Here is a 22,056-nt window from a genome sequence, read left to right as displayed (position 1 = left end):
ACTTTTTCTCCAAAGCTCCAGAGGACAGGATAAGAAGCAATGGGTAGAAGATCATTAAATAGAGATCCAGCCTAGAAGCAAAGAGAAATTGTTCTCACAGTGAGAACAATTAACCAATGGAATAGCTTGCCTCCCAGAGTTGTGGGTATTCCATCACTGAAGAATAGACTGGACAAACATTTAAACTGGGATGGTGTAACGTCGCTTGCCTTGGACTAACTAGAAGATCACTAAGGTCCCTTCCAGCCCTATGATTTTATGTTCTATGTTTATATATTGTGCTAAACTGTGATTTGTTTTCCTATGGTTCTTCCAATTAGACTCAATGGCCTGGGTTCATATCACATGCTTAGCCAGAAGAAAACAATATTGTGACTTAGTGAGTGTGTAAACCCAGTCAAACCTTTGCTATATTACTTATTCAGTGACACAGATCGCTTTCAATATTTTTTTTCCCAGTTTCCTCTTGTATGATAGATCCCCATTTGTGCTCTTCCACTTCAGGCTAAAGCTACAAGGACAATATCACTGGCTTACCATTTTTTTACTCCCACCAAAAAAAAAAAAAAAAAAAAAAAAAGCTAAAACTCTCACCTAAATGTCTAAACTATGCTGGCTCAGAAATTCTGGGAGTTGAAGTCCACGAGTCATAAAAGAGCCAAGGTTGCCTACCCCTGATCTAAGCTGATTAATGAATTAACCCTCTGTCTACACTAGCCCATAAACCAACCAAACACAACACATTAAAATGCAAAAAAAAAAAAGAAAGAAAGGAAAATCCTAATACAGAGAAAATTCAACCAAGATGAGCATAGACAGGGCTCTATCATACAAGTGGAAAGCACATTTAGCATGTTGAATGGGTGGAGTTGCTGGATGTTTAACTTACATGTTTGAACACATCTGGCACACACAACCACCTCAAGAATTCCGTTGGGCGAAGTTAAAGAGGTTGTAGACAATGCAATAGATCCATTTTTTCCTACAAAAAATAGTAGAACAGAACTGAGCAATGCTTTGATCACACGTAGCCCCTATACTAATGTTTAATACTCCTAAATTCACTCTCCAGAGATCACACAACTGGCATTCAAAGGCAGAATGCTGATTTGTTGCATGCTTTTCTGTCTCTTTATTTTACAGATTGAGTTCTAAAAGCAGTCACGCTGAGCTTATTCAACTTTTCCAACCCGTGACTTCTCTGTTAGGTAAAAAATCACTGTTAGGTAAAGACCTTCCATTCTGCACAATACCATCTCGTCAAGTTATGGGGTCATAGAGATAAAGAAACAAATAAATAACGGCCAATTAAAACTAAACGGGGGGAATTAGGACAAACCATAACTGAGGTTTGCAAGCAGCCTTCAGCTTTTCGGCCAATTAAGTGGTTCAGCCAATGTCCGCAGGAAAGAACTTACATCCCTGGGTAGAACTCATTTTCAAGTTGCTGCACTTTCAAAACACGCCAGAACTCCGCAAACACATTTGTTAAAGGCTGTCATTTATCACCCATGAAGGCTTGATTTTCAAACACACCTCAACTGGTGTTGCATCAGGGCTCGCTGGAGAACGTGGCCATCAATCATTTTGATGGATCCCAAACATGTGGGGGCTCTTGCCCTAAATCGTTTTTTTTTTTTAAAAAAAATAACAATTAGCAGCTCCAGGAAAGGGACACGTTTTTTGCCGATGTCACCCTTCTGACTGGCAAACGCAGGGAAGGCAGTGGATAACTGCTTCATTAACTCTTGTAGCATCAGAAAGAAGCAGCGAGGGGATATTTACAGGGCAATAAATGGGAAGCAGAAATCTGGATGAAAAACAAGCAAATGACACATGTTAACAGGCCAGGCTTTGCTCACCTTAATGCAGAACTGATCCTTTATTATCAGAGATGCTTCTTTTGTTCAGAAATATGGCTGGGTTTTCAGCTAGGTTAACAAGACTTTTTTGCACAAGGACCAAGTAAATTTTAAAATGGTCCAAATCTTGAGAGATTTTGGGGATCTCATTTTCAAGGTCTTGAATGATGATCTTGCAAGAATATAGCTAGTTAGTCCTCGACTTACAGCAGTTCATTTAGTGACCGTTCAAAGTTACAAAGGCACTGAAAAAGTAACTGATGACCTTTTTCACACTTACAACCATTGCAGCATCCCCACAGTCATGTGATCAAAATTCAGATGCATGGCAACCGGGTCATATTTACGACCATTGCAATGTCCACCGTTCACGTGATCTGACAAGCAAAGTCAATGGGGGAAGATAGATTCATTTAACAGCCATGTTACTAACTTCACAACTGCAGTGATTCACTTAACAGCTGCAGCAAAAAATGTCGTAAACTGGGGCAAAACTCATTTAACTTAGCAACATAAATTTTGGACTCAGTTACAGTCATAAGCCGAGGGCTACATGTAAAGCGATCTACAAGGAATGGGGTTGTGAAAATCTGCAAGATGGCGAGTACCATAAGGATGACGCTTAGATTTTGAATTACAATATTGCACCTGTTGTCTTGCAGATTTTGATACACATCTTACAGATGTTGCTGCTCAAAAATGATAAAAGTTTCAGCCTCCCCCCCCCAAAAGGGAAGTCTCATTCAATTTTGGGATTGTTGTTTTGCCTGAAATCTTACAGAATTGATGTTTTTAAAGATTTGACCATTTCATTTTTATTTTAGATGCTTTCTCCACCTTGCAGATGTTTTTGATGTCACTTTACAGATACTTACTTCCTTTTAGCAATATTTGATTCTGTGTTTAAACCAGCCGTGGCGTGGCCTGAAAGATACATACTGTATTACAGGAAGTGGGAGGGAGAGCTAAAAATATTTTTAATAGTTTTGTATTTCAACTAATCTTGAGAGTCACTCAAACGTAATACTCATGTCTTATTTGTCAGCATGTCAAAAAATTTTGCAGACCTATCAGCACTCAACTGAATTTTTTTTATGGAAAAGAGTGATGTTAATAGCCCAGTTTCATAAATATTGGCATTTGGAGGAAATTCAGACAAAAGGATTAGAGAGAAGGTAAAGACAAATTCTTCTTTGAGTCAATCTCAACTGTCAGTTTGTAGATACATCTGATAATAGTTTCAGTAGCATTATGGAAGCAGTTTGCCATTATTCTGGGAGGGTAGATACCCACAGCCTTGGTATTTTTTGGTGGTTCCATGAGAATACTAACCAAGTTTGACCCTGCTTAGTTTTTCTAGATTAGCCAAGATCTGGGTACTTCACCCTAATTTCTGCAGGATGCCAAATAGCATGATTCCACCAAAATGCAACACAGTGTCTGGATAAATATAGGCTGACCATTTCTGGACTGAGGACCAGAAGAATATCAGAAGACCACTAGATGGCAGGAAAAAGATACAGTCATCTAATTCTTTGCTGCCATCTAGGGGTCATGGGGAGTTTTACAGCCCTGATAAAGTCAGCTAGGTATATACACTGCAATAAAGTGACAAGGAACATTTTGTTGGTATACAGAACGAGGGCAGTATATCAGTGTGAAATTTAATAGAAATTAAATTGAATGTTATTGCTGACGTTTATTCACAATGGCTAAAACGATGCTGCTATCCTTGTACTGGGCATGCTATGTTGCTAAATAATGTCCTATCCAAATGTTCCCATTTGAATTATAATTGAGCTGGTTGACCAGGCTTATGCTGAGCTACTTTTTTAATTTTTAATGTCCTGGTTCAGAATCAGATTGGAAGTTTTTCCTTTGAAGTTGGATCCAATTCAAAGCTGCATAACGCCGGACTTCCAATTGGTATTTCATATTATCAGTTGAGAAAGAAGGGAGGGGCTTGGTCGATCCTTTGGGCTAAACCTCTTTTGATACTCACTAGCTATGTTTCCCCCCTTTGGACTTTCAGTTTCTCTCTTATGCAAATGTACGCAGATTTAATTGTTTAGCCCACCAATCCTCATGCAATGAATGGACTACATTCTTTTTTTGTTTAATCCGATGACAGCTTTGGCTATTTCACAGCAATAAAGCAATAAAGCCATTTGTTGTTTTGAATTATTTATGGGTCAAGTTTGATTCTGAATCACTGAATTTTTATCCAGGTAGTCAGGGAAAGGCCAGCTTTTGGAGGGTGAAATCAACCATTGCCATGGAGAGAACGCTTATGATGGCAACAAGAACAACAATATTGTTTATTGGGGACGGGCACAAAGATGGGAGATACAAGCACACCGTTCAGCATTCTGTAATTGCACAGGGCTCTATCAATTCACTCAACAGAAACTTACTGATCAACCTTATTTGTTACCTAATCAGAAATACCGGTAAGTCCCATTAGTGTAATGGATAAAACAGAGGTGAGCAAAGAGTGGTCCTATTTTGCTGTCCTCTGCAAAAGATCCAGGGTGGGTATATGTATTATATAGAGAAGATCTTAGGCTCAGTTTCCGGTATCAGTAAAAATTAGATAAACTTATTTATGGCATAACATTAGCGTGTTGTACGTTTCTTCCACCTTTGTAAATTTGTCAAATCTGAGCTACAAACAGGGTTGCAGTAGTCAAATACATTAACACCAACATTAACATTAGAGCCACAATCAAGAAGCAAACAATATCTCAATCAAGGCACTATCAACTCAGACAAAGAAGCTAACAATAAACAACAGCCTAATCAAGATACCACCGAGACCACTCCCACCCATACTATCAAAACAACCCACTTACATGCGTATATACAGAGAACAAACTCCATTCTCTTCTAACACTGATGATGAGTTTGGTAATGAAACATCTGCAAGAGAACAACTAAGTTCAGTGAGCCCCAACGGCCCCTGAACTACAAATACCTTCTTCTATAGATATATAAAATTATCATTCTTTCCGGTCAGCTGGTGGTCATTTTGATTCTTCCATATCATATATGATAAAGCTGCCATCAATTGGCTATGATAGACTAGAAGGATGAATGAATATTTCTTAGGAGTTTTTATAAATATATATATATGTAACTCCCACAACTTTTGCTATTTGCCATAATTCACAAAATCTAGAGGATTATCAGCTGTGTTAATTGAACTGAGGAAAGCAATTCATGACATTTTCTCCTGAAACTATTTAATAGGATCAGGTCATCATTGGATGTGGGACCTTCTCCATCCTGGGTTGATTACTATCTCCTCCTGAATCTGCATCCATATCATAGTCTCCATCCTTGTAATGCAGGGGTCCCCAACCCTTCGTCTGTGGACCAGTACTGGGCCACGGCATGCCAGCAACTAGGCTGCACAAACAAGCAAAGCCCCATCCATGAGATGCAGGCAGCACACAAAACCATGCACACTCCGGTCCACGGAAAAATCTCTCTCCACAGAACTGGTTCCTGGTGCCCAAAAGGTTGGGGATGTCTGTTGTAATGTTTTGGAATTTAACCATATTTTTTATCTGGTGCTTTCAAGCTATCTTAATATAGAAAGCTGTAGAGTTCCCAATAAACATGGCATTTATGGGTGGGTATACCTGTCTTGGGAGGAAGATGGACAATGAAATCTGAAAGAGGCTAGTTTAGGCATCAGTTGGACAGTAGGCCCCCAAATTTGTGCATTAGCAATACTTTGTGTGTAAATTTAAGGTAATTTAGAAAAGTGTCCTACTGTAACAAAGGTCTCTCTTTGCAATGCTTCAGGAATAGTCCTGAATTACATTTCTATCTCCTGTTTGTTTCTCCTTCAGGTCCAGTCCTCTTTATCACACTAAAGTGCCAATCAATACTGAGAGATAGATGTTACATCTTGGCTTTTTATAACATTACCTGTCCCAGAAGGGATACTGTATCTTTAAGGAAATGGATCCGATATCCTGTTTCTGAAGGATTAAAACACTTTAAAGAGACAGAAGAGGCTGTAAACTCCTATCATTTTCTTATTCACTCTTCATTATCTTGTCCAGTATCTATCCCTGCTGAGTAAATCTGGTTGTGTGTTTCTCCAAAGTGGTCATAAGAAGAAATTTATTTACTTCTTGTTGCACTGGAGGGGCATTACTAACTTTCAGGGCTCTCTGAAGTAATAAAGATTTTGCCGAGTGAGCAGAAGAAGCAGGAATTTTCCGAACTTCGTTCCCCCAATGAGGTCGTTTGGCCAACCTAAAGGGGAGACACTTCTCATTTTTTTGACAGGCTTTATTTCTGGAAGATTTTCCAATTAGCAGGAAAAGGTCACACTAATGTTAGCAGTGAGAAAGGGAAGGGGGAGTGCTATGCAAATAGAGATTCTTGGAAGGACAATATTCTTTCTGTGTGCAATGTCTCAAGTCAAGCCCAGCGCTTGGTGGTTTACGTGGATGTATCCATATAGTATTGAAATGATTCATAGAACATAGAATAATAGGATTGGAAGGGACTTTGTGGGTCTTCTAGTCCTCTGACTCTTCTGATTCACCATTGTCTTCTTCTGGGGTGCATATCTTTCAACATCATCAGTTCTCTGTTGATTTATATATTTATTTTGCTCGCTTGCACAGAACAAGATAAATTGAGGAGAAAAAGGAAAAAAGTTGAATAGGATTCCCAAGTCTCAAGGAGAAAGGTAATTTTTTCCAAGAATGCCATATAATGGATTCCACCCAATTCCTTTCTGTGAACAGATTCTGCTCTCTGTTCATGGTCTTTTACAGCTTGGTGGATACTTGTTACATTTGATTAAAAAAAAAGACTTTTAGTCATTCCTGAAACAATTGGCTAAGGAATGTATAAAGGTGCAGCAAACTTTTCCACGATAACAAAGGGGCTTGGCTTCAGAGTGATACCCTGGAGAATAAAATAGGGGATTTGACTAAGACAAAATGTCAGTGTTACTTCATTTAATTACAGGTACATTTAATTAATGATCACTCCCCAGTTATGTTTTGATTATCTCCCGTATATTTCCCATGATAAAAAAAAATAGCTTGATCAGACCTTTTGTGCCAATTTGGTAAGACGTTTGCACCAGAAATCTCAGATCATACTTTTCTGGTGTAGAGAAAACAAAAATAGCCATCTCTTAAGTAGATATTTCTGTTCACAGAACATGCTCAACTCATCTGTGTTCTGGGTTCATGCAAAACACTGAAGCATACCTAACCAACCGATTGTATTTTCATGACTTACTAAGCCACACACGACAATGAAGCAGAGTTGAAAACCAGGGCACAGCAGTTTGTGTGAATGCAACTATTTATGATAACTGTTGTTATTGTTGAAATTACACCCTGCCTTTTTTGTTTATAAAACACTCGTGCTGGTTTACCACACACGGAGCATAAAACAAAACAATGGCACCGATACAATTAAAATTAAAATCACAAACAGAAACAGAAATTAAAACCAATATCATTAAAATAGATCTTTAATTGGGTCTTTAATGGTTCAGCACATTGTCTGGCTACAGCTGGGAAGGAAGAATGCCAGCTGTAATTTTTTTTTGTTCCATTATGTTTATATCCTGTTCTTTCTCTCTCTCTCTCTCTCTCTCTTTGTCTTGCAGTCCCTTCCCGGGTTTTGTTTTTTTCTGATCCTCCTTAAATATGGACTATTCCTCCCAGAATTCTCAGCATTGGCTTAGGGAATTCTGGGATTTGAGAAGGCAGCCATTTTGCAGAATGCTTCCTTTCCTCTGTGTTTTCCCCCATCTTTCCAGTGGTTCTCCCCCCCCCCCCGCAAAGATGACATTGTCTGCATCGTTACTCTGTTGGCAAATCTGTTTTCTTTTCCAACTATTTTTGTGTCACTATCACCCTACCCTGGAAGATACTATAGAGTTAAACAATATACAAGCCCTTCACTTGTAATGTATTGATTAGGCAGGTTTTTAGGGCAGTAGAATTATGCTTACCGGTACGAAATGAGAGATGGGGTTGGAATGCTTTTTAGATAATGTCACAAAAACACCCAAATGGCTTGCCTTGTCGCTTCCTCTTTTCCAGTTCCTAAAGGGAACAGGAAAGGATGAGAGAAATATCAAAGCTAGCCTTGGTGTCTGTTGCAGTGTCTTAGTTACCCACTCAAGACGCTGGCGGTGGTTCAGAAATGAATGGAAGCAAGAAGACATGCTGGCTTCATTGCTATTAACAGCATTAGATGTGTATTATATAATATATATGCAGGGTAGATTTATTTATGCTTTGTATGTAAGTGTAAGTTCTTAATGTAATTGAATCGCCCAAGGGAGGCTCACTCCTTCCTATTATATCTTATGTCTAGTAAATGAGATTTTGAGAAAAGTGGATGCCTTTTAAAAACAAACACACAACACTTTGTAGGTTCTTACTGAAATTAGCAACTTCTTATCCAAACGAGTTGGTGTATGTTATGGCTAGTTACCATACGACAAAAAAGATGTTGAGACTTTGGAAAAAGTTCAGAGCAGAGCAACTAAGGTGATCAAAGGCCTGGAGACTAAAACATATGAAGAACGGCTGCAGCAATTGGGTTTGGCTAGTCTACAGAAAAGAAGAAATAGGGGGGACATGATAGTAGTGTTCCAGTATTTGAGGGGCTGCCACAAAGAAGAGGGAGTCAAATTAATCTCCAAAGCACCTGAGAGCAGGACAAGAAACAATGGTTGGAAACTGACCAAAGAGAGAAGCAACCTGGAATTAAGGAGAAACTTCCTAACAGTGAGGATAATTAACCAGTGGAACAACTTGCCTCCAGAAAATGTGGGTGCATTTAAATATATCTTTGTTATTGGAGGCAAGGATATCACAACTGGCTTTCTACTAAAGAGGGTAAAAGCTGTGAGCCCTTCATGCCTAATTTAGTAGAGGAAGCAAGCAAAGGAGCAAAGTTGGCTGAGAAAACCATTTCCTCCTCCATCAGCCCACTTGCTGAAACTCTTGTCAACTTTTCTGATCAGTTTTGTTGCTTTGCTAATATACAAGCATACATATCCAAGACTGTAGTAGACCTGTTTTTTAGACAGGTCTGCTGCTCATTAAGGATAGTAACAAGCCTGTACTTATGCAATTGATGCTCAGCTTATCCTCTTTGCCCCATAGCTACAGCTCAGCTGTACAGCTCAGAGAGCATCCGCATGTCTCTGCTAAAATCAAGTATCTGGACATCCCACAGCTCAAATCAAAATATTCATAGTGGGCAATGATCCCAGGGTTGAAATGTTCACCTCCACCAGCCTAAAGAAATCCATTGGAGCTGGACAGATGCCAGACCTGGAACCCCTTCATCAGTAAATGATCAAGGAAGTGAGGGGTCCTTGGTGCTCCCTGCAGTTGGTTGTTTTCTTGCAGACATTTCATTACCCAAACTAGGGAACATCATCCATCTAGCAAACTGATGATGTTATCTAGTTTGGTAATGAAACGTCTGCAAGAAAGCAACCAAGCTCAGAGAGCACCAAGGACCCCTCGCTTCAACTCCTCACTAGAAATATTCTTCTTTATTGATCAAGGATAATGGTTACAATAAGGTAAGAGACTGGGAAAATCATAACTTTAAAACTGGAATAACCAAACAGACGGGAATTATTTTAACAATGGCTGGGAATGAAGCAAAAGCAGTGTCATATGAATATCCTTTAATGCTTCATGCTGTAGCTTTATGATGCCTATCAAGGAAAGACATTTCAGCATAGGAAGTGAGCATAGAAAATCTGTTCCTTTGACTCTCTGCATTAGTCAGGCTGTCTGGTCCATGATATTTTTAAAGGAGGGTAAACATTCAAAGTAAAAAAAAAAAAAACAAAAAACAGTCCTGCATCTATTTCTATTCACAGCTTTTTGTAATGCAAACAGCTTTTATAGACAACTTCCCCTAATGTAAATAGTCGGAAATGCAAATTCCCCTGCAAAATTATTTTTATGTAAATTCCTCTGATTGCTGTCTTTATTATGTAAAATTCTGTGATGTCAACTCCTTTCTTTTTTAAAAAAAAATGTAAATGCCCATTTTATTATTTTTTTTGTTTGGTACACAACTTTCAGAAATATCCCTTCTCTAACAGATGATTCAGGGTGGGGTTTATGAACACACATGTGCGGAGGTATATAGACTTTTAGTGGAACAAAAGCAGGCTCTGTCTGGATTTTGTTCAGGGCTCTGGACTTTGCCAAGCAGAGACTATTTCAAGAATCATGCACATTTGCTTCTGTAGAAATTTGGGGCAGATTTCTTTTATGGGGCAAAATAGCACTTCTAGAAACTCTAGATAGAAGATCCTCAGGAAATCCCTGAGTACTTTCCATCTTGCTTAAATCTCTGTCTAGAACAGAATAACAGAGTTGGATGGTATCTTAGAGATCTTTCCTTACTCAAGCAGGAAAGCCTATACCATTCCAGACAAGTGGCCGTCCATTCTCTTCTTAAAAGTCTCCAGTGATGCAGCACCCACAATTTCTGAACGCAAGCTGTTCCACTAATTAATTGTTCTCACTGTCAGGAAATTTCTCCATAGTTTTAGGTTGCTTCTCTCAATTAGTTTCCATCCATTCTTTCTTGTTGTGCCTTCAGGTGCTTTGGAGAATAGGTTGACCCCCTCTTCCTTGTGGTAGCCCCTCAAATATTGGAATAGTGCTGTCTTGTCGTGAGTGTGAAAAGTGGTTATCGGTGCCCTTGTAAGTTGAAACAATCACTAAAGAATGGCTGTAAGTCGAGGATTATCTGTATCTGATGGTTTCATGGATATCTTGCAAGAGTTGTAGATATTGGCTTACAGATAGCAGCGTCTTGGCCACCTTTATGGAAGGAAAAGCCACCTGGCTACAGATGAGCAGAAAATAGACTGTTGCAGAAGAGCTGACGTGTGGCATGAGAAGAAATGAACAAAGGAGAATCTTCAGCAATTAGTAAAAATGAAGGCGACGAGAATTGGCATTTTTGCTCCATGTTAGGGCCCAGCTATCTTATCTTTGTGTATTACCCTCTTTATCTATTGTTTTTTGGGGAGGGAAAGTGATGGAAGCATGACTTGGCTTCAGACAAGGAAACGGTCAGTAAGAATAGCTGTCAGTTTTACAAGGAGCCTTCCCCCCCTTCCTTCCTCCCTATTGTCCATGACATGTCAGAGGTTATGAAATATTGAGGCCCTGGTGATCAGTGAAAAAGGAGAGAAAAAAAAGACTTAGTTAATGGCCAGGGCAAAACTCTGAAATTATACTACAATTCGACTTCAGCTTGAAAGAATTGCAATTACCATTCTCTCAGCCAACACGACTGATGGGCAAGGATGATGGGCTTTTAATCCAGCAGCACACAAGGACTCAGACTTGCAAAAAGTTGCTTTACGGGATCCTAGGATAAATAGTGCATTTGAAACATTAGCCTTTCCATTAAATAGCTCGAACCTTGACTAACAGTGATGGACCCAGAGGTTAAAATTCCACGGCAGGAAATTTGCTAGCATGTTATTTTATCTGTTTGGGATTAAACATAAAACTTTCATCACGTACCCTGTCAAAGCATTGCTCACCCCCCCCCCAGAACCTAGTTGTTTGCATTTTTTCCAGTCTTCAAAAATAACTGTGTTTTCAAGATTTTTCTTTCCCCTCTCTTACCTTCAGGCAAATTTTTCAGTGCTGGAGGAGGGGTTAACATCCCACTGTTAAAAACAATTGATTTGCTTTCGGGAGTTTTGTCTTTGTAAAAGAGATCCTTTCCCAAACATTCTTTCTTCCACCAATGCCTTCCTCATTTTCTAGGGCTTTAAAATGCAGTTTCAGGGGTGTTGTTTCTTTCACCCTCCTCTTTTAATTTCATGGCTTTGGGTAGATAATTATGTTTAGACTTTTTTTCTTCTTCTTTCTGAACTACTCTGGACGTATTGTCGAATGGCATCACCAAAAGAATGGTTCGTTATATATACTTTTTCCATGATAACTGCATTTTATTAAGAATCCCAAAGACATGGGATAGGTGGGGAGGGTGCAGATTCTAGGATAGCGTTTTGAGAAGGACTTTTGTTGTTTGTTGTTCAGTTAGTGTCCAACTCTTTGTGACCTCATGGACACAGCATGCCAGGCCCTCCTGTCCTCCACTGTCTCCTGGAGTTTGCCCAAATTCATGTTCATTCATGTCGATGGAAATTCTCAGTCATCCAGGTCAGGGTATCCCAAAGGTGCCTTTTCACGGGCAACTGGACTTTCTTTTTTTCCTCTTTGAAGACATTCCACTTCTCATCCAAGAAGCTTCTTCAGCTTCTGGAGCTGAAGAAGCTTCTTGAATGAGAAGCGAAACGTCTTCAAAGAGAAAAAAGAAAGTCCAGTTGCCTGTGAAAAAGCACCTTTGGGACCTGTTCGTTCATGTTCACACAATGAACATGAATTTGGGCAAACTCCGGGAGACAGTGGAGGACAGGAGGGTCTGGCATCTTTGGTCCATGAGGTCACAAAGAGTAGGACATGACTTAGTGACTGAGCAGCAAACAACAAAAGCTCTTATCCTAGAATAACACTATCTAATCATCTTCTCCTCTGCCGTCCCCTTCTCCTTTTGCCTTCCATCTTTCCCAGTATTGGGGTCTTTTCCAATGAATCCTCTCTTCTCATTGGGTGGCCAAAGTATTTGAGCTTCAGCTTCAGTATCTGTCCCTCCAAAGGACAGTTAGGATTGATTCCCTTTAGGATTGACTGATTGGATCTCCTTGCAGTCCAAGGGACTCTCAAGCGTCTTCTCCAACCGATCAATTCTTTCTTCACTCAGCCTTCCTTATGGTCCAACTCTCACAACCATACATGACTGGGAAAACCAGTAGTTTATTAAATTGAGAAATTTAAAACCATGGATGATGTGCCTGGTTTGGAAGAGTTCATGTTTGGTTAATTTACCTAAGTGTATCGATATAGAAAGAGAATCCCTTCCTAGAGTAATTCACTGCTTTCCAATAGGGTTGTCAGTGTGTAATGATTGAGTTGTTAGCCTAGGACTGAAGGGATCCATTGTGAACTTTTTTCTCAGACATGGAACCTACTGGATCAGTTCCTCTCTCAATCCAGCTTATCTGACCAGGTTTTTGTGGAAATAATACAAAGAGAGATTTCTACCTAGGTGCTCTGCCCTCCTTGAAGAAAAAGTGGGATATAAATCTAACAAATAATAAATGTCAGAAGCTTATTAGTTTCAGAACTGCTTTATGTGTTGTGTACTATAAAGCAATTGCATTTGAAAGAGGTTCCTGCTCTTTTTAATCAGGCAAAGCTTTTGGCAGCCTTGAAAGAGCCAGGAAACAACAGGCAATGCCAGGCATTCTTTGTCTGAAGATGGGTTTGTTTCTCCTAAATTGTCAATTCTGCACCTGCTATAAAGCTCCTTCATTACATCAAAGAGGAGAAGATCACTACAGCAAATGGAAATCAGTTGGATGGGCTACTTAGAGGAAAAGGGAAGGAGTCCCAGTGCAAATTCTGGAGAAGAGATAGAGACGTCTATCCACCACACAGACCACAATGGGAGGATTCTTTCATTAATTTATTCCCCTAGTTCATTTTAACACACATTGAACCCTGCATTAAACACCAGACAATGGTTTGTTCTAGCAAGAGTGAGCAACCTTTTGTGCCTTGCCAGCAAATTGACTTTTAGGGAGTGGCGTGGCAAGGCCAAAATAGGAAGGGCCAAGATGCCTAGTGGGTCCCATCAGGTGCGAAAGAGCAGGTCTACACGTGAAGGTCCAGTTAAACCGATGTATTGCCACTCATGCCTATGCACAGGAATCAGCTCAACTAAGGGTTGGACCTGCTTGGAATCGGATAAGGGTCTATGGAATTCAAGGGAGATTGGACTTAGTTCACTTGTGGCTACGTAAAGATTCTAGACTGATTCCTCTTTTAATTCCATCCCAGGTTCAGCCACTCCTTCTCCTAAATTCCTTGGATAGAATTGAGCTTCACCAGTATTAATTGAAAGGAATTTGGTTAGTTTTAATAATCTCTTAGAAATCTGTTATCGCTTTGCCTAACTGCATTCATGTTCCCGGCAAGAAAATGGAGGGGGAGGTTAGAACTTTGATTCTACCTTTGTCCCTTCCACCCCTCATAGATGCATGTTATAGGGAGAAGAAGAAAGAATCAAGCAGGATGTGTATATATATTTATGTATTTATATCGCATATTTATTATTTTTATAAATAAGTCAAGGTGGTAAACGTATGTACTAGTCCTTCCTCCCACCCCATTTTCCCCACAACAACAACTCGGTGAGGTGAGGTGGGCTGGGAGAGCGAGTGTCCCAAAACCACCCAGGTAGCTTTCATGCCTAAGGAGGGACTAGAATTCACCATCTCCTGGTATCTAGCCTGGTGCCTTTGCCACGAGACCAAACCGGCTCTCACATTTGCTAGGCCTTCCAGATCATAAGTACAACCCCCCCTCCCCTTTTTTGAAAATGGAAGTAGTTATGGACAAAATAACAGCACATACTTGATCAGCAAAGCATTGTAGTCCACCAACTTTCCCTTCCACTGTTCCACAAGATGATCCCTTATGTTCCATAAACGCCTAGAGAAAAACCTACCTTCGTATTAGCTTCCACCTGCATAGTGCCCGTCCTATTCTCCACCCTCTTCCCTCCCAGAAACATCCTCTTAGCTGCCACCTACCAAGGATTGCCCTTGGCTTGAGGTCCTCCTTGCTCAATTGTTTAATTGGACAAGAAGGCATTTTAGCAGCTGAGAGTAGATCCCTGCACAGCAGTCCATCAAGCCTGATCTGTTGGCTGCTTCCCCATTTGAGAGTGATTACCAGTTTCCTGAGGAACCTTAACCTTTTTTTTTTAAATGGAAAATGTAATGGCAGCCATAAAGGGACACACAGAGAGCCTTCCTTCCCCTCCTCCTTTTTTTTAACACAAAAGAAAGGCAGGTGGCCTGCTAAGATATTGAACTGGGCTTCTAAAGCACACACACAAAAAAAAACTTGCTGATCTAGGTATATAGTGTAGCACAGGATAGTATCAAAACAGACTAGAAGTGTCTTCCTTGCTTCCCATGTCCCTTGTTAAGTGTAGGAAATATAAGGTACACAAAATAATCACAAAAAAAGTTATCTTATCCAACCTAGTGGAATGGGCATTTGCTCATTCAGGGAGAGGTGAGCCCATAAATAGTTGGATTCTGTGCCATATAGATCTTTAAAGATAATGATCAGAACCTTGGATTGCTGTAGGAGGACAGGCAGAGCCTGGGGCTGGAGTCAAAAGAGGAATCAGCCTAGCATCATTATGTTCCCATAAACAGTTTAAGTCCAACCCCTCTTGAATTCTGTTGATTTTTATCCGGCGCCAAGATAGTTAGTTGATTAGATTCTTGTGTATAGGCATGAGCAGTAAATCAGTTTAACTGGAGCTTACCCTATGGTTCTGATTCTTCATGCCTGATAATTTACTATTTTACTATTTTGAAAACTAATGCAATTTTGTCATTGATACGCATTAACTTGATACGAGTTATCCCACTCCTTAGACTGATTTCTCTTGATTGACTTCCTAAAGAGCCTGTTACCATTTCATAGTTCTTCCATGTCAGTTTCTCCCTTCCTCCCTTCATGTTTGCCTCCATTGTGTATTTTGCTTTGCTCAGTTTTGAAACAATTTTTACGAGATTTTTTTCCCCTCCAGGGTTAACTGTTTGAAAGGAAGCTTGGGGTCACTTTCATCTCTGTTCTACAGCTTAATTGAATTGAATGCAAGTATGAACTTATAACAACCATTTCAGTCGTTGTTGTTGTTTTTTTTAGCTTGCCTTCTTTTTTTAAGAAGCCAATTTAATGATTTTTCAGAGGGCCGAACGAAGCAGCTGAATCCCAGATTTGCATTGTTCTTGCACAGCACATAAAGGAATTATTTATCAAGATGGGTTGTTTGTTAATAGGCCCAAATGAGGGGTTCTTTTTTTCCAAATACTGCTTTCATTTATGGCCTTTGAATGAATTTCATTCAAACAAGGCTGACATCTGATGATAAAACCCACTAATGAGGGAGAAAATCATTCACATTTTTTTTAATCCAGAGATCTCATTAACTCCAAACTTTTAGCTTATTTTGCTGATCAAACTAGTAAGGCTTTTCTTTTCTTCGCTGTTGCCTTTCACATTTCCACAGAGGTTGTGCAGCTTTTCTTCTGCATTGTTCCCAGTGAAACGATGTCACGAGACTGATGGATGCAGCCCGTGGATTAAATCATTCAAAAGTTACTGAATTGTTTGGCCTCACAACAGAGGCTGGTAATTTGGTTGTGCGTGAGTCTGTCAAAGGAGCTGGGTAATGCCAGGTCCCACTTCAATTCCTTGCTCAATGGTTCATGGCCTCAGAAAACTCCGATAACTGCTATTCTTCATTGTAGGATTTTAAAATGTACAAAACAAATCTAACTGGAATAACCACGCAGATACCAAAGGCTGAATTCAAGGATATATTTCCTTTTCTTAGGTCAGTATTCACTAACCTGGCAGCCCTTACAGGTAGTCCTTGACTTAAACCATTTGTTTTAGTGACTGTTTGGAATTACAACGACACTGAAAAAAAAGCGACTTGAGACCATTTTTCATTCTTACAACCATTGCTGCATCCCCCGAGCTAACAGGATAAAAATTCAGACCTTTGGAAACTGGCTCAAATTTGGGACGGTCGCATTGGACAAATGGTCATTTGTTCTTCAGCCTGAATTAAAAGGCATAGAAAGGAAATGAATGCATGTAATCTATTGGAGGGTAACATTGGGTGGTTCTGGAATTTAATCACATTTGTAGGGGGACAGCAGTTGAGCAGCGACGATGCAAAGTGGACAGGTAGATTTTCTTCATATTTTTCTTGGTTTTAGTAAGCAAATTAGGTTCTTTCAAAACTAGGACTTGTTTATTATTTTGATGTGTCTCCCTTGACTCAAACTGTAAGAAATCAGGCTGTTGCTTTTCCCTAATCCTAAACTAGATGCAAGGACAGTCCCCCCCCCCCATACCATCACTCTGCTAAACCACTAATTCCCACAACATTGTCTATGCTCTGGGGCGTCAAACCACCTAGCAGGGCTTAGTATTACTATTATCCTTCTCATCTTTCTTATTACCTATTTCCTTACCTTCTTATGCCTATAACTTTGTTGTTTGTTTTTATGATTTATGTTGACTGATTTTATTTAGTATCTTATTATGATTTATGTTGATTGCTTATTTAATATGATTATCACTGATTTATGATGATGGTATTTTATGATTAGGATCATGATTTATCACTTGTTGCTTGTATGTACACTGAGTACATATGCACTGGAGACAAATTCCTTGTGTGTCCAAATACACTTGGCCAATAAAGAATTCTAATCTAATCTAATCTGAGATCAATAGCATTCTCCAAAACATAGACTCAAAGATGTGCAGCTCTGAAGCAGCAGCTTGCCTGACCTGCTGCAACGTACTTTGTATTTTTCTCTAGATCTTCACTTGTAAGCTCATTATTAAGAAGGACAAGTGTAATCCTTAAAGCTAAGTAGGAGGGAAAGTTCACACCACTTTGACGCCACTCTCTTGATCCACCTTTTCACTTCTTCCATCTGGCTATCCTGTCTGACCAAGATTAATGAGCTGTTTTGCTTGTTCGATAACCAACTACAATCTCCTCTGAAGCTTTGGATGTCTTTGCTGCCTGACTCCTACCAGCCATTTTTCCTGTCTGCCCACCCAACCAGTGTCTAATGAACGCAACCTCCCTGTAGCTGAAAATTTTGGTTCCACCCCGTGTGGTCCTTTTCTCTTAGCCCATCCATTTGCTATAATGGGAGTGATGCAAGTGGAATAACGGGGGACATTCCTGGCACAATGCAATATTCATATCACCTGAGTGAATAGAAAACAGTTGGAGAGGAGAGGGAGGGGAGGAAGAAGGTGATGGTTGGGAGTATTATAGAGCATGACTTGATTTATTATCTCTACACTGTGAACTAGCATGTTTAATTCATGGGCTACATTAAAAGCCTGCTCCTGCTGGCTCACAAAGACGCACCTCCAACTTTGCAACCATTCTCCACAAGTTTTGTGGAAACCAGGAAAAAGGTTTCCTTGGCAATGGAGAATGTAAAGTTAAAGAAGCTGGTGCCAAAATGAATTTCCCATTTTACCCCAATGAATCAAAGGACTGGCGCCAGGGTGGAAGAGAGGATCTAAGAGCAATAGAAGTAACAGTCCAAGGAGCTGGGCTATGTTGAACTTCAGGGTTTAGAGACTGTAATCTAGGAAACAACTTTCCTGACGTTTTGCCAGCAATTGTGGCTGGCATCTTCAGAGACAAGGTGGTGGGCTACACAACTAAAACAGGGTCTGATTAACTGGGTGTCTTGACTTCTGATTGGTCTTTAGTCTAGCTGTTTTCCGACTGGTGCAGGTTGATGAGGGCTGGTTTGCACCCAATGCTGAGGGTTTGTTTTGGTGAAGTTGGCTCCTGATTGGTCCTTTGATCACACCAGCTTCTGACTGATCATTTTTGGAATGCTGATTTCTTATTGGGTCTGCTTGTACTGGGTTCTCTTCGGTTAGTCTGAGCAGCTGTGTCCTGACTGGGTTCTTATCCACAGGCAAGTTTCTGATTTGCCCATTTTGGGGAACTGATTCCTGTTTGGTCCTGCTTTGGGGGCAGGATCAATCCAAGGAGAATTCAAAATATTCTCGTGCTCATTGTCACCCATAAAAAAAATCCCCTAAGGGAAGCCTTATGGGAATGATCTTGACAGATAGGGAGATACCTCAACCAGAAGCATGGTTGAATAAGAGGCAACGTAGACTGCAGAGAGAAAGTGGGTGTGACAAACATTTGAGAAGGGACCCTCCTTAGTTCCTTGGGCTCTAAAGGAGATGATGGACGAAATGTACTTTCAGATTCCATTAATGTAACCTTACAATAAAGTAGAATTAGCTCATCTAGGTGTGCTTCCTGTCTGGAGTAACTTGCAAATATGCCTGTTCTATAAATTATCTCCATCTTTCAAGTAAGGAGGAACTACAAGGAGGGGATAGTCTTGTAAATCATGTTGTATTCAGTGCTTATCTCTCAGGCAGAATCAAGACCACATGTTAAGTTCCAGTTAAGCTGATTTATTGTTTTGGCCTATACACAAGAATCTAGTCAACTAATGGTCAACCCTAAATTGGTGCTAGATAAGAGTTAACAGAATTCAAGAGGTATTGGACTTGGATCGCTACTGGAAACATAACAACTCCAGGCTGATTTCTCTCTTGACTCTGCCCCCCAAGGCTCTGCTTATCTTTCTCCTACATTATATTACTATCTTAGTCACTGTTACAAGTGATTGTTAACTATTTGATTTCCCATCCCATTTTCCATATGGGTTACAAAATTGCCTCATTCCTGGTTTTGTTTTAAAAAATAAATATTATATATGAGTCTGCATTACATGGTAGTCCCAATGTTACTACTTGGTAAAGTGCCTCACCATCCTCAAATTAAAATTTCATTTTTTAAAATAAAAGGCTGAAACTGTTAAACATTTTGGAAGGACAGCCCAGGATCTGAGAAAGATGCTGGTCCTTTTTGTGCATCTCTATCTTCCAAATAACAAAATTATCAGAGCTGTTCAAAGAAGAAAAACAAGAAAAGGCAAAAACTATAAAATATACCATAAATAACATGAAAGGAAGATGAAAACAAGTTTATGAAACCTTCTATGAATGTTACCTTTAATGAGAAAATTAATGTTGACTTGAGCGAGCTCCTTGGAAAAAATAATTTGCCCATTTCAGCAAATTACTCCATTAAAATGTGCAACTTCCAGTCCAGGTGCACATTACTAAGGGCTGAATTAATAAGTAATTACTAAGAAGGGCAATTTGGTAGTCTTCTTAACTTATCACGAGCTTGCCTGGTAAAACAGTTATGATTCCAGAAGAACATGTCCCACAGTCTTCTAAATTTTGTTAGTTTTTTTCAGGTGGACATTTCAGGAACTCTCAAAATTTCAAGCAGTGATAAATGCAAAACTGAAATTTTGGGAATTGCAATCTGTTTGTTTAGAGAATACCCAAATCAATCCTGAATATCTTGAGATTTTCAAAGAGGTGAACACAGTAGAAGTTTAAGTCTCCAGAGTGTCTATGGAGATTCCCAGTCATCTGGTCTGTGGACCAGTACCGGGCCGTGGCATGCCAGCAACCGAACCGCAAAAACAAGCAAAACCCTGTCCACAGGATGCAGGCAGCACACAAAACCACACCCCCTCTGGTCTGTGGAAAAACCTTTTTTCCACGGGACCAGTCCCTGGTGCCCTGCTCTGATCTAGGTCATAGTTGTCCCAAGGATGCTTTTTCAAAGACAGTAGTGCACTAACCCTCTCAGCTATGAGATGATCTTCAACTCCATTACGCTGAACTTCTGGAGACCTATCCCAAAGATGCCTTTTCAAAGACAACTGGATTTTCTTGGTGTTTGTTTTTCAAGGCGTTTTGTTTCTCACCCAAGAAGCTTCTTCAGTTTGCACTGAATGGTGGAGAATGGAACGACTGATATTTCTTGCAGTCATCTGGAAGTTAGCACTCTGTCTCCTATTTATAACAGAATCCTTTCAGCCATTCCAATAATGTTCCTCAGCCATTTGTACTATTCAGATGACCCTGAGGGGGAAAAACCCTCCAAGTGGCCTCAACAACTCTCAAGAAGAGCACAAATGACCATGGGCCTACTGTAACGGTTGTAAGTGTGAAAAATGGTCATACGTCCCTTTTTTCAGTGATGTTGTAACTCTGTAAATAAACTTTGTATGTCATCGTTTTCTGCCAAGAATACTCTGTTGAAATGTCACCAGAGCTCTGTTTGAAGAAGATTTTATTTTATTTTTTCAACTTAGCAAATAGTGGCACCAATAAGCAGTTTGGGACTCTTATTAAATGGTGCATAGCTCCAAAATTTGATGGAGTTCCACTCTATGTATGATTGGCTGCATCTTATACTGAGCTGACAGTGTGTCTCCAAAACCCCATTATTGCTTTTGTCTTTTTACCAGTGCCAGAGCTAAAGATGGATGCAACTAGTTGCTTTTAGTTGTTGAATAACATTAAGTTCCTGCCTGCCATCTTATTTCATTAAGAATCTGGCCACGGTTCAAAAATAAAAAAGAGGCAATATTATTTTCTCTCGGGCTTCTGTGACTTTTGCCAGCTATGTAAAGTAGTGTCATTAAAAAAAAAAAAATCTTGTCTGCATCCCCACATTTCATCTCCTCCCCCTTTTTTGGGGGGGGGAAGGGGGAGGTAAGATTTTTTTTAAAAAAAAAAAGATGAAGAGCAGTAAACATGGAAATCTTTCAAGCTGTGAAGTCTAGTTGATAAAAACCAAATGTAACGTTACCACCTAATTTGTATAATTTAAATGGTAGGTGGAAAGCCTATGCTTTCAATATCTTTATTTATTTTTATTTGAGTTTTACAATACAATAAAGGGATAAAAAAAATTAAAGGAAGAATAAGAAAAAGAAAAAACAAGAACCAGAGAGAGGGAGAGAGAAGAAAAAAGGAGAAGAGAGGAGAGGAGAGGAAAAGGGAGTGAGGAATGAGACTTCTACCTTTTTTTCTGTAAAGTAGTTGCCATCTTATTCTTTTTCCTTCCTCTTTAATACTTTTTAGTCCCGAAAATCCATAGATCATCAATTCAGTCTTATTTCTTACCACACAAATTCCATATAAAGTTTCCATTAAAAAAAAAAAAGGCCTTGTTTTTTTCTCAGAGCCAAGTGGTCAGCTCTGTTATTTCCGCAAGCTCCATCAATTTTACACAGTAATCCAATCTTGTGCGGTGGGTATTTCATTATTCTTCCATCTTTGTGCATACAGTAATCTTGCCGCTGTTACCATATACAATATTAATTTCCCATATTTCTTTTCTAGTTCAATTTCCATAAAACCTAATAGAAATGATTCTGGCTGCATTGTAATGTTAATCCACAATATCGTAAGCATCATTTTATGGATTTGCACCTAAGATTTCTTTGCTTTTCCGCAGAATCCATCTACCTTTCGAACACTGGTTTGATATTCTTTTATACATTTTTGACAATTCTAAGATCCTACAACAAAACCAAAGCCAA

General features: G+C 39.6%; 2 protein-coding genes across 3 annotated transcripts in view; one reads left to right on the top strand and one right to left on the bottom strand.

The window, feature by feature from the left end:
• Nucleotides 1-22,056, bottom strand: part of WWOX (WW domain containing oxidoreductase) — a 490,323-nt gene that overhangs the window by 5,687 nt on the left and 462,580 nt on the right. The window contains exon 10 of one of the 2 annotated variants that reach the window (XM_039327475.1): nt 654-982. The exons of the other annotated variant lie outside the window; for it this stretch is intronic. Coding sequence (XP_039183409.1) covers nt 922-982 — 61 coding nt within the window. The 3' untranslated portion in view covers nt 654-921. Of the gene's footprint in view, nt 1-653; nt 983-22,056 lie in introns of those variants that run through there. 2 annotated transcript variants of the gene reach the window in all.
• Nucleotides 1-22,056, top strand: part of MAF (MAF bZIP transcription factor) — a 170,017-nt gene that overhangs the window by 115,977 nt on the left and 31,984 nt on the right. The window lies entirely within an intron of this gene.

This window comes from Crotalus tigris, unplaced genomic scaffold, assembly GCF_016545835.1.
Source record: "Crotalus tigris isolate CLP2741 ecotype Arizona unplaced genomic scaffold, ASM1654583v1 scf7180000024362.2655971311:6658466, whole genome shotgun sequence".
Taxonomy (NCBI): Eukaryota; Metazoa; Chordata; class Lepidosauria; order Squamata; family Viperidae; genus Crotalus; species Crotalus tigris.
Note: the sequence above shows the minus strand (reverse complement) of the source record. Positions and strands in the feature narration are given on the sequence as shown.